The 14,350-nt window shown below is 33.8% G+C and overlaps 2 protein-coding genes across 3 annotated transcripts; both read left to right on the top strand.

The window, feature by feature from the left end:
• The first annotated feature begins 1,779 nt into the window (after positions 1-1,779).
• LOC140821163 (uncharacterized) lies at positions 1,780-5,049 on the top strand. Of its 2 annotated transcripts, none has more exons than XR_012115663.1 (5): positions 1,780-2,519; positions 3,277-3,345; positions 3,425-3,542; positions 3,688-3,805; positions 4,522-5,049. XR_012115663.1 is itself a non-coding variant. In XM_073181578.1 (5 exons), the coding sequence occupies exons 1-5, from the start codon at positions 2,010-2,012 to the stop codon at positions 4,573-4,575; spliced, it is 858 nt and encodes a 285-aa protein (XP_073037679.1). In that variant the 5' UTR covers positions 1,786-2,009; the 3' UTR covers positions 4,576-5,045. The 2 variants fall into 2 exon arrangements, 1 of the variants encoding a protein (XP_073037679.1); XM_073181578.1 differs by having other exon boundaries at positions 1,786-2,519; positions 3,277-3,334; positions 4,522-5,045.
• Positions 5,050-8,609: 3,560 nt separating this feature from the next.
• On the top strand, positions 8,610-10,705 carry LOC140821166 (uncharacterized). The gene is made up of 3 exons (XM_073181584.1): positions 8,610-8,830; positions 8,915-9,043; positions 10,128-10,705. The coding sequence occupies exons 1-3, from the start codon at positions 8,819-8,821 to the stop codon at positions 10,584-10,586; spliced, it is 600 nt and encodes a 199-aa protein (XP_073037685.1). The 5' UTR covers positions 8,610-8,818; the 3' UTR covers positions 10,587-10,705.
• The last annotated feature ends 3,645 nt before the right edge of the window (positions 10,706-14,350 follow it).

Below are 14,350 nucleotides of genomic sequence, written 5' to 3'. Positions count from 1 at the left end.
AATTGTATTATATTTTTTCATTCAAAAAATATGATATTATGAAAAAAAAATTGATGTACCACGAGTGACCATAAGTTACTCTTCCTTTATGTATACCGTGAGTAGGGTTTTGAAATAAGAGAAGGAGAAAAAGGTCATTTGTGGTGTGATGATAATTTATCCCACCTAATTTATTAGATTAATAATCAAAAAATTAATCATAAAATTAGATTTTAAACCAAGTCAAAAGGATTATTAATATATCTTAAAACTTTAACCAAACATTAGATAAAGGTGTGATTATTTATTTATCATTGGTTAATCACATCAACCAAACACACTCAAAGTGTACTGCAGATCCGGTTAAGTGCAACTATTTGGATTGGGAGACACGTTACAAGATCATAGGAGGAATTTCGAGGGGACTTCTATATTTGCACGAAGAATCTCGAATCAAAATAATTCACCGTGATCTTAAAGCTAGCAATATACTTTTAGATGGTGAAATGAACCCTAAAATTGCAGACTTTGGAATGGCGAGGTTGTTCGCCGCAGATGAAACTCAGGGCAATACCAACAGAATTGTGGGAACATAGTAAGTGTTGTCTCACTTCAAGTAGGAACATATCCAAAATCATTTTAGGAGAATGAGACATGTCTTCATGGTCATTAACCGATAGGTTCGGAACATTCATTTTTTCGATAAATTTATTTTGGGTGGATTCATAGCCCTTTCACTCCCAATTGGTTCGCCATTTCTTTCCATTTATCTCATATAGGCTGCTCCATATGTTCAGTGGATACACTAATTTTTTCTCACATACAGATACTAACAACTTGCATATTGCAGTGGATATATCTCCAGAATATGCAATGCATGGACAGTTCTCTGTTAAATCGGACGTATTTAGCTTTGGTGTACTGATCCTAGAAATCATAACTGGCAAGAAAAATAAATCATTTTAGACCAACAATGGCTTCCGTCGTTCTGATGCTTAGTAGCTTTACCATATCTCTTCCGGTACCTCTGGAGCCAGTATTTTTCACTACCAGTGATTACGATACGAAGATGACAATTTTTCCGGCATATGATTCAAAAGGATTGAAGTCGACCAAATCATCATCCCAAAATATGTCTGATCACTCTATTGAAACATCAAAAAATGTCTTGTCCATTACCGAGTTTCGCCCGAGATGATTTTTGAAGAATATGATTAAATGTTCCGTATTTATTGATTTTTTGAACCATATGTTTATCATTTTGGCTTGTGATTCATTTTGTCATGTGTCAATCAATACATGTTTTTTATTGCAAGTAAAAAACCGAAGGAAGGATATATGAAAAGGTTATTATTTTAATTTTTTTTAAAAATAAAAATGGTTGATTAACTACATCCTTGAAAATACGCGGATATCATGAAATTTCCTAGCAAACAGTCTCCTCAAAGGCTTATGATTGACTTGAATTCCACTTTTGTTATATTTCAGTTAATTTTAATGCAATATGTCTCCCATGTTTTTTATTTTGAAATCCAAAAATTGTGAATTCATAACTAAATTCATCATACCTATTTGAGTGTTTTTGAATCCGATGAATGTCAAATTTTTCTCGTCTAAAATAAAATCATTTTATTGATTCATTTGAAAAATATTTATTTAAATCCAAAACTATTTTGAGTTTGTATATTAGTTATTCTAATATATTTAAATTTTCTCCAAATTAAAATAAATTAAAAAATCACTTTTAAATGCCAAAATATTAAACAAATAAAAAAATCACTATATTTTTTCTATAAAAAAAAAAAAGCAAATCACAAATATTAAAATTACAAATTTTTATATCATCCGTACATATGGCAACATTGGACAGTCCCATTGAGTTATCGGGTGATTGAATACTGGAGAGGTGAATCCATGATACGACATCGTACAGGGCACTTCGATTTGAATCTCAGCCCGCGATTCTCCCTCTGCTGTCCAAGCTCCAAAAGCTCAAATCGAAGACGAAGGTGAAATCCTCGTACGGCAGCATGGCGACTCCGATACGCTACTTGGTTGAAGATAAAGACCTCGACGATGCCGAATTATGGGCAGTGATCGACTCCGCCGCCGCAGCATCCCTCTCCGCCATCACTCCTAAACCCCGCACCAAACCCCTTACCCCCATTCCTTTTCCTATCCCCTCACCCGACCACCACCGTAACCACCGCCATTATCTCAATCACCCTGACGGCGAGGTCGTGCAGAATCACCGCCCTCACAAAATCTCCAAATCAAGCAGCGGACCCCGCGTTCCCGAGCTGAGCAAATCGAGCCCTGCTCCACTAGTCGTGGTAAAGCACGTGCACCGTCCGCCTGTCACTCCTCCTATGTCTTCTGTTGGTTCTCCGGAGGCAAGAAACATCTCGGTGACGAATTACAGTCCTGGTGCGTCGCCGGTAAGTTCCGGATTCAGTGAGGAGAAGATTTTGAGACATAGCTTGGCTGGTCAGTTTCCCACTGTTTCGCTCTTTAAGGAGTACCAAAATGCTGCCATGGCGGTGAGTAGTTGATTGAGTCATTGGCGTTTTGTTATTTTGCTGATTTCATTCTTCTATTTTGTTGGATTTATCAAATTTCTAGTGGACATTAGAATTGTCAAATTCATTTAAAAAAATCAACGTGGCTGATCACATAATGTGCTCCCTTTTTTATATCCGACTCTTTTGTGGTTGTGTACTTCTTCTGTACTTCTGTAGAAGAATTTGATACCTGTTGAATAGGACCTAGCATTGGAAAATTGGTAAGAGTTCATATTCCAGGAGAAGTTAAGGGATAAAGGGAAGGTTGCGCTTCCATGTACTACTAATCCATTTGGCTATTTTCTGTGGTATAAAGTTCGTGGAGATTGTCGTCAACTCTTTCGGAAATAGGATGTAAGATATGAAGTATTTTTATTTACTGCCTACTGGCAGTAGTTCTTGGCACCAATGCAGAAGTTTATCTTGTTTTTCAAGTTATTACTCTTTTAACTCTTAGTTCACGTTCTCGGAAAATATCCTATCGAGAACTTGAAATATGAACTCCTTGAATGGTATTTGTGGTCTAAATTTGGGGGTCGTTTTTACACTATATAACACTGGTAAAATTTATTTTCGACGCAATTGACTTAATATATGGACATCTTGGATGTAATTTACCAATTGATAACTCTATAAGCAGCTCATGCCATAGGAAGGGTGACGACCAATGTTAAAACGTCTTATATCAGGAAAAACATTGGTTTTCTGTTATTGAATTTCACACTTTTGTGGACAGATATTGGAGAAAAGTGATTACACTATGATATCCGGAAATCCTTACATTAAGAAATCCGGTAAATTTCATGTTAGTAATGCATGTTTGCCATGAGTAGAGTTGGTTCATGATTCAGAAAATGTGTGTTTAAGAAATATTTTCGCTGCAGGCTGGAGGAAGATTTCATTTTACTTCAATCTGTCCTATGAAATTAAAGACAAGACCATTGAATTTGATGAGAACCGAAACGTTCAGCGTGCTGAGTTTGTTGTCCGTGCGTACATGCAGTATGTTGTTAGGTTTTTTTTATTGGGTTTATCACGTTATGCAAAGCTTATATCAATTAAATCTTATCCCACCACAGAATGTAAATATTGATTTCTCCTCACTTTTGTTTTTGCCTTTCGAAATTTGCCTTTTCTCTTTGGCTAGGGGTGGGAGGTTTTCAGATGGTTGGGGTTCATGTGAACGGCGTGAGAAGAGGTTCATGAAACCAAACCATGATATTCCCAGCACAGCGGAAACTAGAGCCAAAAATAAGGCATGCCAGGTGTGTACTTCTTTACCAGATGCTTATTTCCTTACCTTCAGTATAATTTCTTTGATTCTTCAGAATTTTGGATGAGTGGTCATTTTAATATATGGAGTCAAATAGCTATATCTTGAAGTACTTCAATTTCGTGTCAACCTTTACCATTGCAAGGCAGGTTTAGTTGCTCAACTACTTCGGTGTACTTACCTTTCTTTCTTCCCCTTGCTGTGTTGTCCAAAAGTTTAGCAGAAGCTACTTCTGGACTTGAGATTATCATTACATATAGCTAATCTGATAGTAAGGGGCTGTCTTTTTTTTGAATTTGCTTCAAGTTCAAACATTGTTCCAACATGGATTGTGCGGTTCGAGTGATGAGAATTCAAAATTATATCACTATGGACCACGTTGATAACAATAGTCAATAGACATTGGAAAAATAAAACAAGAATAACGTATGGGAGTGTTTTGTGGATATATTGTGAGTTTGTGACTATCAATGCTTTTCCATTCTGGACATAAAAAAACAACAAAAGGATAAGTGATTATATAGCATTAGTGCTTGGCCCAGTCCCTTTGTCTTTTCTCCTCTGTGTGTAGACTATCCAAGACTGTCTTTTTCTATATGGCACTTGTGCATTTTTGTCTCTACTAACAGATTAATTATATTATCTCCAGCCGTATTCATTTTAGTTGGTTTCTACTCTGTAAAAAAAGTGATACCGAAATATTTGCAGGACTTGCTTGGCATCGGAGAATACAGGCCTGGTGCAAGCCATGGTCAGGGATAGAACAACGATTCAAATGTCAAGCCAATAAACATGACTAAAACGGGCATGAAGGTACGCATTTTGTAGCAGTTATATGATCGATCAATGTTCTTACACCTAGGAAGAGAGTAATGACACAATAGATTCAACCTCGGAACACCGCAACCAACTGTGTTTCGATTCGATAGCTATCCATTCCAATGTATCTTGTGCATCTAGCCACACTAAAGATTTACAAAATCAAGCATAGAAAACCAAGTCAATAGTTCAACTTTCCGAAAGGTTAGGACGTTTCCATCGGCTAAACGATTCTGTATTTGTATCAGATGTATCAAGTATTTTTGAATCACAAATGAAAAAATAGCGTTTATGGGACATTTTCATTTGATCGCTGAACGATGCATTGGGTTGACAATGTGAGCAACAGCGCTACTGATTTAGTGGTGGATGACACCTACTTTTTCTTCTTTTAATTATGTTCATTTGAAGATCAAACGTGTGTGTATGTGTATATATATAGAAAAATATTTATTTTTTTCCTATATATTTAAGAGTGATATTTTGGCCATTTACATATTTAAATATCAAGATTACCTCTCTGACTATTTGTCATTGATAAATTTTAGCCGTTTATCTATTCCAGTATCAAAAATAATGTTTTAACTATTTACCAACACAATTTTAATCCTTTTGTTTCTTATTAAAAGTTCAGTCAGCTTCGATTAATCGCTTTCAAAAAGATAACCAATGCAGAATTTATTATAGGAGTGAGTCTCATGTGAGACCGTATCAAAGATCTTAATCTATGAGATGGGTCAACCTTACTCATATTCACAATAAAAATTAATACACTTAGCATAAAAAATAATACTTTTTCATGGATAACCCAAATAAGATATATGTCTCACAAATATGACTCATGAGATCGTCTCACACAAATTTTTGTCTTATTATAGTCCAACTGAATCCAATTTTTATAAAATTAAAATCAATAAATCAATTAAGAGTGGGTCTCATGTGAAACCGTCTCACGAATTTTAATCTGTGAGACGGGTCAACCCTACCCATATTCACAATAAAAAGTAATACTCTTAGCATGAAAAGTAATACTTTTTCGTAAATGACCCAAATAAGAGATTCGTCTCACAAATAAGACTCGTGAGACCATCTCACACAAGTTTTTGTCATCAATTAAAATGTCAAATTCGATTAACTCGATTAATCATTTTGCTCAACCATATTCGTGGTCTTGGGGGCATCAACATCTTCCACTAAATGAAAACGTGTGATTTTTAATTATTTTCCAAGTATTGAAATCCATAAAATTGCGACCTTTTTCATTTCACCTGCTTGCCAATTGATTTGTGAATCTCCAAAACTGGGCCAACGGACCCACGATTTCATGTCTTCGACAATTATTTCAATTATTCCACCGACGCTAAACTTCGACCTTCGTGCCTGATAGTTTTTATTTTTTTTTAAAAAAAAAATGCTGGATGCCTCTTCATTCATAGGAGTTGGCTGTGAAATAATAACAATATTAATTTTGTGAATTATGATTTTCACGCAGGCTATTAAATTAGAATATTATGTATTGTTGATAGATTTGAGATTATATGCGGTGCATTGTTTGATTGATATACTTATTTGCAAAATTTCTTTATTTTTTTGGTGCAAACAATATTTTTGTTGATTTTTTTGGGCAATAATAACATGAAGTATCATGAACAAAGAGGCGATGAGATGGTGTGGTTTCCGACAAAGCCTCTCGGATGTTCAACCTAGTGATTGCAGAAAATAGAAAAAAAAACGTAACTGAGAGTGTAGATATGCATTTTTATTGATAGATTTAAAGTTAAAATTTTCAAATTTATGATAAAAAATCAATTGGTTTGTTTGGACAAATTTACTAGCAATGATTTTTAAATCCTAAATAGTTATATTTTAAACAATTATGGTAGATTTCAAATACATATGAACAATTAGTCATTTCAAACTTCCTCTTCAAATACTTTCTTAAATTCATATTCTTCCATCCAAGCACAACCTAAATGAGGTACAATAATTGTCACTGCTAGAGCTATCAAATCATGGCGCTTGAGTTGTTTTACGGTTTAAAATATATGAGTTGTAAAGTTATCATTTGTTATAACTTTTGGTAAAATGACATGTGTTTGATCATTCAGTTGTCACGCGTCGATTTCATAGATTGTGATGAATACGATTTGGAATTGTATTGTTCATGCTATGAGAGTTGTCAACACCTGGTGTTTAGACTTTTCACAGTTTAACATATTTGAGTTGCATAATTACTGTCAGCTATATATTTTCGATAAAACGACAAATATTTGATAATACGATGACGTTTGTTTTTAGGTTTTATATAATTGGGTTTTTATAGGAGAGGGAAAATCCACATTTTTACATAAAATGAATTATAGACTTGATATATGCATTTTGGGATATGAAATAAAATGTCGGAGTGGATTGCCTTCTCTACACAGAACTGGCTATACCGATCAGATAAACCCATCCTTAAAAAATAGTTATTACTGTGGATTCTGGAGTTCAGTACTCAGTACTCCGGTAGCTTCGATGCTACATGTGGGGGGCACTGTCCTCGCATGATTTGGATGGACATGATTCACACACATATGTGATTTTAAAAAAATTATTGGACCACATGTATATGTGGTTAAATTTGGACCCTTGATTCTATCATGAGGTAATGCCCCTACATGTAGGATAGAATCAACACAGTACTCCGATACAGCATACCTCACTTCATTTTAACGGATAAGGTCTTACCACACATACAATTTTAAACAAAAAATGGGTCTTATATATGCATAGGTAAATCTTAACTATTCATCTTATCATGGGACAATGTCCACAAAGATAGGATGAAATAAACCGCAGTTTGGGATATGAAATCTGAGTTTCAATAAAATTTAATATATAAAGTTTATTTCTCATGTAAAAGAGAACCCGTCGCTCACATTTAGCAAATTGATTTGTTCGATGGAATCTTTAGTCAAACCCAATCAATTCACACCCTTTTTTGGATGGTTCATTTGTTTTCATAGGCCCTCATTGTTCTGACATTGATTGGTTAGAAAAAAAATATACTATTTTTTCTTGATTGAAAATTCCGCAAATTAGTGAAAGTGTCGTATCATCCTTGTCGACTTGGATAATTAACATATTAGTTATCTTTCACTTATGGTAAAAAAAAAATCGAAATCATCCGTATTTCAGGAATTAATTACAATAATAGATGAAACTTTAAAAAAAATTAAAAAAACATAATACAAACACGTAATGTGTGCACAAAAAATGTATGTTGCACCGATTGAGAAACGTTTAGTCTGTTAATTGTAATATGCTATCAAAACATTGATTCAATCAATTATATTACATAATATATATTTAACATCAAATTGGGAGGATTTATATGGTAATTATTAAGTACGACGCAATGATATCTAGAGTGAAGTCACTATTATAAATTTGAATGAAGACTACTAAAATCCTCCTTTGTCCCAACTTTTGTAGTCAACATGATTCGAAATGCTTTTGTTTTTGCCAAGCGTGCGATCCCATTATTTCATGATGCATGAACGAAAATCGTGATAGATGTGAGATTCGTTTGGTAATTGAATTTTTTATGTATTAGATAGAATTATAAGATTTCATTTATCATAACCAAAATTACAATGAGAAAAATAGGTATAAAACCTCGTGGCTTTAAATATATTATCAAAGTAACATACATATTCTCCAATAAAGATTCATTCGTATACTCTGAGACAACATATAATATATAAAGATTCATTAATTAATTATATATATTATTCATTAAAAGTTAAACTTAAACTCTGTTGTAACTAACTTTTAGTATATTAATAAAAAAAAATCCAAACACAGATACAAAAATATTAGAAAACTTTTCAATTTCACACCGATATAAAAATATCAATTGTCAAAAATCTCTATACTTTGAATTTATCATTAATGTTTGTAGATGTAACAGATAAACGAAATTAGTGATATATACAGTAGGAGGCATATACCATAAATAAACCCCAAATCCAGCGTCTTGCTCCACTCATACCATTTCTTTTTCTACTCCAGAAAAACTGGTAACTCTTTCCCTTGAAATGGAATGAAGCCACCTCGCCTCCCAATAAATAGCTAGCTCCTTCACCCCACCGCTATCTTGAGGAGGGAGGAGGAGGAGGAGGAGGAGGAGGCAACACGCCCAATGGCTGAACAGGTATATATGTGTGTGTGTGTGCACAAATGTACTGTATATCTTGCGTATATATTCATATCACAAATGAAATTTGATGTTGTTCAGGAAGAAGGGTGGCCACTGGGCCTGCAACCACTCAGAAATCGCGAGCTTAATGCTTCCCACTCTTTCAACACTTTGCTCACTCGCTCCCCACTCTCTTCTTCTGATTCTTCTTCCGATCTTGACACCCTCGTTAGTTACCTTTTTTCTTCTTATATTTTATTTTCCGTTCATTTAAAAAAGAAAAAAAAAACCATTATATTTACCATCATCTATAGAATGCATTCATGGTCGTAAGAAGTGGGACTGTGTTCTATCTTCTTCCAGTAATAGTAAAATAAATAATTGTTTAATGTTAAAATTGTGTTTATGCACACGAAATATATGAGAATATCTGTTATCTTTCTGTATTATCTCCAATGCGTCTCTGGAAAATTTCCTTTTCTCTGTCGTCGTCGATTATAGGACTATCAATCAAGACATATTAAAGGTCGCCCGTTCGAACTATTTGTGGGTAACCATAACTGGTTTACTTATTATGTTCCCTTTCTTTTTATTTTGTGGGTGACAAATCAAATAAATTGGGTCAAAAACAAACTCTTTACTGAAAGAATTGGCATCTAATTCTTTATGTATAATCGGTGGTCTACAAGTGTGTCAGATATACATATATTGGGTCCTCTGCCACATTAAAAGTCGAAAGCTGCAGCAGACGCACTTTGCTCTTTTCACATGGCCTTCAATTATGCCCTTGATTTCTTGGACTGTGCAGTCTCACTTCGTTATATTTTTTATATATTATATATCCTTCCCTGCTTCAGTGAAACATTTTCAAAATATATAAAATTTGTGGGTTTGATTTCATAAAAGACGTGAGATCATATAATAAGAAGCAAATTGTGATGATAATCCACAATTAATCCATTTCGTTAGTTTTGATTTATGTTTTTGTTATTTAACTTGTCATAGATAATTTTTAATCATTCTAGAAGCTACCACAAACACATGCATCCGTATGTGTAACATATTATTTTTGTGAAAACAAATAGATAATGGAGTAAGTGGTTCATTATCTTGTGGTAGAAAAAAAAAATAGATAGTGAACTTGTATTTTAATACATCAAACATATTTTAGGAGATTTATTTTCAAAAACTTAATTTGATCGGGATTATTTTTCAATTGTATGTTGAAGGAGAAGTACTTTAATTAGGATTCTCATGATATTTTTAATGGTGTAACAAGATTGATCGAAATGCTGTCCCTCATCTCTTGCAGTCAACTGGCTCCTTCTTCCACGACAAAAGCATCACTTTAGGCACCCTCATCGGCATTTCCAACATCCTCGAGCTCTCCCGAAGATCCGCACGGGGACGACTACCCGAACCCACCATTCGAAACAAGAAGAATTACAGATCCAGAACATGGTTTTTATCCCTTTGTTCCAGGCAGAACACTGATGCTGTGAGCATGAACACGTCCCTCGGCCATTTTCTTGAAACAGAGAGGAGAGCAGCTGCCACCAACTACAGAAGACCAAACCCGAGTCCCCTCGCATATGGAGCCGACGATTTTGCTCACGATTCGGACTCGAACCCTTTGTTCGATGGAGGGCGTGTAGCTCCTCCTCAATCGGGATCGTGGGCGGATGAAAGAACATTGAGTCGGGACTTGCTGTCACATGCTAGCAATGAAGATGGAACTCCATTACTTCTCTCTTGTTTATGTGGAAATTGATCTTACACATTCATTGCAAAGCTTTCATTCACTTAATTTCTTGTTTTGGTGGTTATATCTGAAATGTCGTTCTCTTATATACGATTGTTATGTCTATCTGTCAATTAGCTTCTTGTTTATCTGGATTTTTCTGTACTTCAATGTTTTATTTGCTAATATTCAAACCACCTTACGAATTCAACAAACAACAAATCAACACATTGTTTGAGGTAGTAAAAAATGGTTGGTTTGATTAAATAAAAAAATTATGTTTTATTCCCTAAATTTCACATATAAATATTCATTCATTATTTATTTCAAAATCACACCAAAAACAAAATCATCTCATCTACAACCAGAAGTGTAGAAATGAAATAGAGGATTTATTGTCAGATTTATTAAGGAATATGTATCCTTGAAATGAATAATATTAGTGGAGAGAAATTGGATATTAAAATCATAATGTTTTGAGAGAAATAATCTGTGTTCTCAATTCTCTCGTCTTTTCTGTTATTAATAAAAAATGATTTCAACGAAAGGTTTAAAGTTGATGTAGCCTAATTTTGGGATGAACTAATATAAATATTATGTTCATGTTATATAATTGTTGATATAACTTATGATGTTATGTTACAGTGTTACATCAAATATCCCATACATTATTTTGGACTAAAACAAGAATTTTATTCTTGGTTCACCTAAAACTAACAAATATCACCAAGATGAATATTAACTATGTCATTGTGGGTGGAAGAATCATCTGGATTATTATGAAAAGTTAAAAAAGAGTTGCAAGTCATTAATTAGAAATATTATGTCACGCCTCGATCCCAGGCCTGCGCTTGTGTGACACTTTACGAAAATGATTTAACCCAAGTTATGATAGAAGTATATTATAAACTAATTTTAAATATTTAAATTTCAAGACGTGGGACAAAGGTATCACATATTATAAAAAAAAATTGCAAAATATTTCTTTCCCATTGTTCGATCCTGAATCTGATATACAAGCTAATGAGAATGGAAAATATTTTGTTTTTATCAGTCTATCGACAATAGTTTCTTGAAATAATAAACTGTGGTTTGTTATATATTATCCGATTGTCACACACTTTTAAGCGGTAAAAATACATTGTCTTTCAACTCAAAACTAACTTCTCGAACATTTAGAATTTAAAAGATAAAACGGGTTTCTTAAAATAGAGATACGCCTTCATTTTATATACTCCTGGTTTGCTTCTGTTTTTTGTATGATAGAATTGGTTGAACGTTTGAAGTCAATAAAAAATCAATTCTCTAAAACAAAACAAAAAAAAAACAAGAGTGAGTCTCATGTGAGATCGTCTCACGGATCATAATCCGTGAGACGGGTCAACCCTACCCATATTCACAATAAAAAGTAATACTCTTAGCATAAAAAGTAATACTTTTTCATGGGTGACCCAAATAAGAGATCCGTCTCACGAATATGACCCGTGAGACCGTCTCACACAAGTTTTTGCCAAAAAACAAAAAAAAAAAAACAATGAGGGCTTGTAATTTTTTTAAAAATAATAATAAAATTATTTGAGAACAAACTGTTTGGCACAAACTTATTCTGTAAGATGTTATTTTAATAACATGGAAGATCAAATATTACCACAAATTTATATGTCCCAAAATTATCCTCTGAAAATTCAATGACACAAATCCCAAAATATATAGAGAAACATTTGTTTATATTAGTTTTACATTGTCATGATATTCATTTTTTTGAATTATGATAATAAAAAATAGTTTTTAATACCTAAAATGTCTATATTTTTAACTTCTCTCTGATCTTATTTTATATAAACATCGTAGCAGGTTAGTTTTCAAATAAGCATTATAAATTATATAATTTCTAAGAAAATTGTCACAAAAACTCAGCTTACCGATAACTCCATATTTGAAGTGCTAATTCGATTATATTCATGAAGCGAGATTTTTTTATAAATGTGGAATGATGATTGTGGGGACCCGGACGCTAATCAAGTTCTTAATCATAATTGGGACTAATTAATCAATTAAAACAGGGTCTAAATTTTTTTTTTTTTAAATGCGGAACGTAGTGAGATCAAACTCATATACATATCAGTATAAAATACAATACAAGTCATTGTACTGCATGCATTCAAAATAAACTAAGGTTTAACAACTAATGTCAAGTGTCCAACCCTATCTCTAATCCAAGTCCGGAGCCTCCACTCTAATCACGATCTCTCCTCATCTCCTGGACCCTGATCCTGTCCCACATGTTGTCATGTACACATACAGACAAGACAACAGGCCGGATAACTCCAGTGAGAATAAATCCCAGTATAAATCAACGAAACATGCAATCATATAAACAAATATAAAGCATGTAATCAGGTAACAGTAATATGTATCCAAATCTGAAACATAATTACAATTCTACAATTCAGACTAGACTCAATCCTAGTCTAGGGATCCTGGTTTCCAGATGTGGTATTCCTATATCGAATTCCGTAATAGAAGGAACTCTGTTCCAATTACTCGATATAACCAAATATGGTGTTCCTATATCGAATTCCGTAATAGAAGAATTTCAATCCTATTTACTCGATATAACCAACATCCGGTGTCCTGACCTAACCGTCATGGACTGTAGCTCTATCGCTAGCATCCTATCTTGAGACATCGTGCAATGTGCCTGTGGCGATCCCTGCCACTATCAGGCACTTCCGTCCCAAGATTTCTATACTATCTTGTGACATTGTGCAATGTGCCCGTGGTGATCCCATCCACTATCAGGCACGGTTGTCACAAGATTACTCGACTGATACATGTTGTTTATCTATCAAGAGAACAAGTAATCTGATACATGCTATCTATATATCAAGAGAGCAAGTATATCAATTAACACGTGCGAAATCAATGCAATAAAGTAAAGTATGTGATTTAGGGAAACCCAAGTCTAAACCGACTCAAGTTCATCTCCCAATACCACATTGACTTATACCTTTCTTTCGTCGGTTTCTGGCTCAGTCAAAGATCCTGAATTCACAGTCTGTCTGGCAATGACAATACCAATAATTTCATATCAATATACCTCTCAAATCAATAACAATCTGATCAATCTGGATTTAATTCAAAATCATCGGCATAACGGTACAAACTCAGTATCCCCGTCAATACCATATCCCAGATAACAGTTACAATCCATAACACATATCCAATACAATCCGTAATCCAATCACAATTCAAATCTGTCTGATATAATTCAATATACCCTAAAAATTCATAACAATTCCATAATCAGTCCGTTTCTTAATCTGACTTCGATTCTATTATGTCTAACATGTCAAGAACATCATATATGAATTCCATTCAATTCTGACAATAGCATAATTTCAAAACATGTCCAAACGTAATAAAACTTACATCCTGTTACAGATGTCGACGAGAGGAACACAACACCGTGTTCAGATTCAAAACCGGGTAGACGGAATTATCAAACTCCCCAATTGAACCTACGGAGAAGCAAAAGGGATTTCTAGGAAAGTTGCTCGATTCTTTTCTTTGATGGAGTCAAGGAATTCGTATATATATATATTGCATGCAAGATGAAGCTACGTGGCTTCTCTCCAATTTTTTGCCCAGTTACTCAATAATTACGAAAATGTCATTGACATCCAATAATTACGAAAATACCCTTAAATTTAAATCAACTATTTTTCCACTTAATTACCAAAATGCCATCAATACGATTTTATTTTCGGAGTCTCACAAAATGATAACATCTC

The sequence above is a fragment of the Primulina eburnea genome, unplaced genomic scaffold (genome assembly GCF_022965805.1).
Source record: "Primulina eburnea isolate SZY01 unplaced genomic scaffold, ASM2296580v1 ctg443_ERROPOS1800000, whole genome shotgun sequence".
NCBI lineage: Eukaryota > Viridiplantae > Streptophyta > Magnoliopsida > Lamiales > Gesneriaceae > Primulina > Primulina eburnea.
This window is presented reverse-complemented; position numbering and strand designations above follow the sequence as displayed.

Coding starts and splice junctions, on each gene's coding strand:
- LOC140821163 (XM_073181578.1), top strand. CDS start 2,010: ATGGCGACTCCGATACGCTACTTGGTTGAAGATAAAGACCTCGACGAT. Junction 3,335..3,424: donor TCCTTACATTAAGAAATCCG/GTAAATTTCATG, acceptor TTTTCGCTGCAG/GCTGGAGGAAGATTTCATTT. Junction 3,543..3,687: donor GTTGTCCGTGCGTACATGCA/GTATGTTGTTAG, acceptor CTCTTTGGCTAG/GGGTGGGAGGTTTTCAGATG.
- LOC140821166 (XM_073181584.1), top strand. Junction 9,044..10,127: donor CTTCCGATCTTGACACCCTC/GTTAGTTACCTT, acceptor CATCTCTTGCAG/TCAACTGGCTCCTTCTTCCA.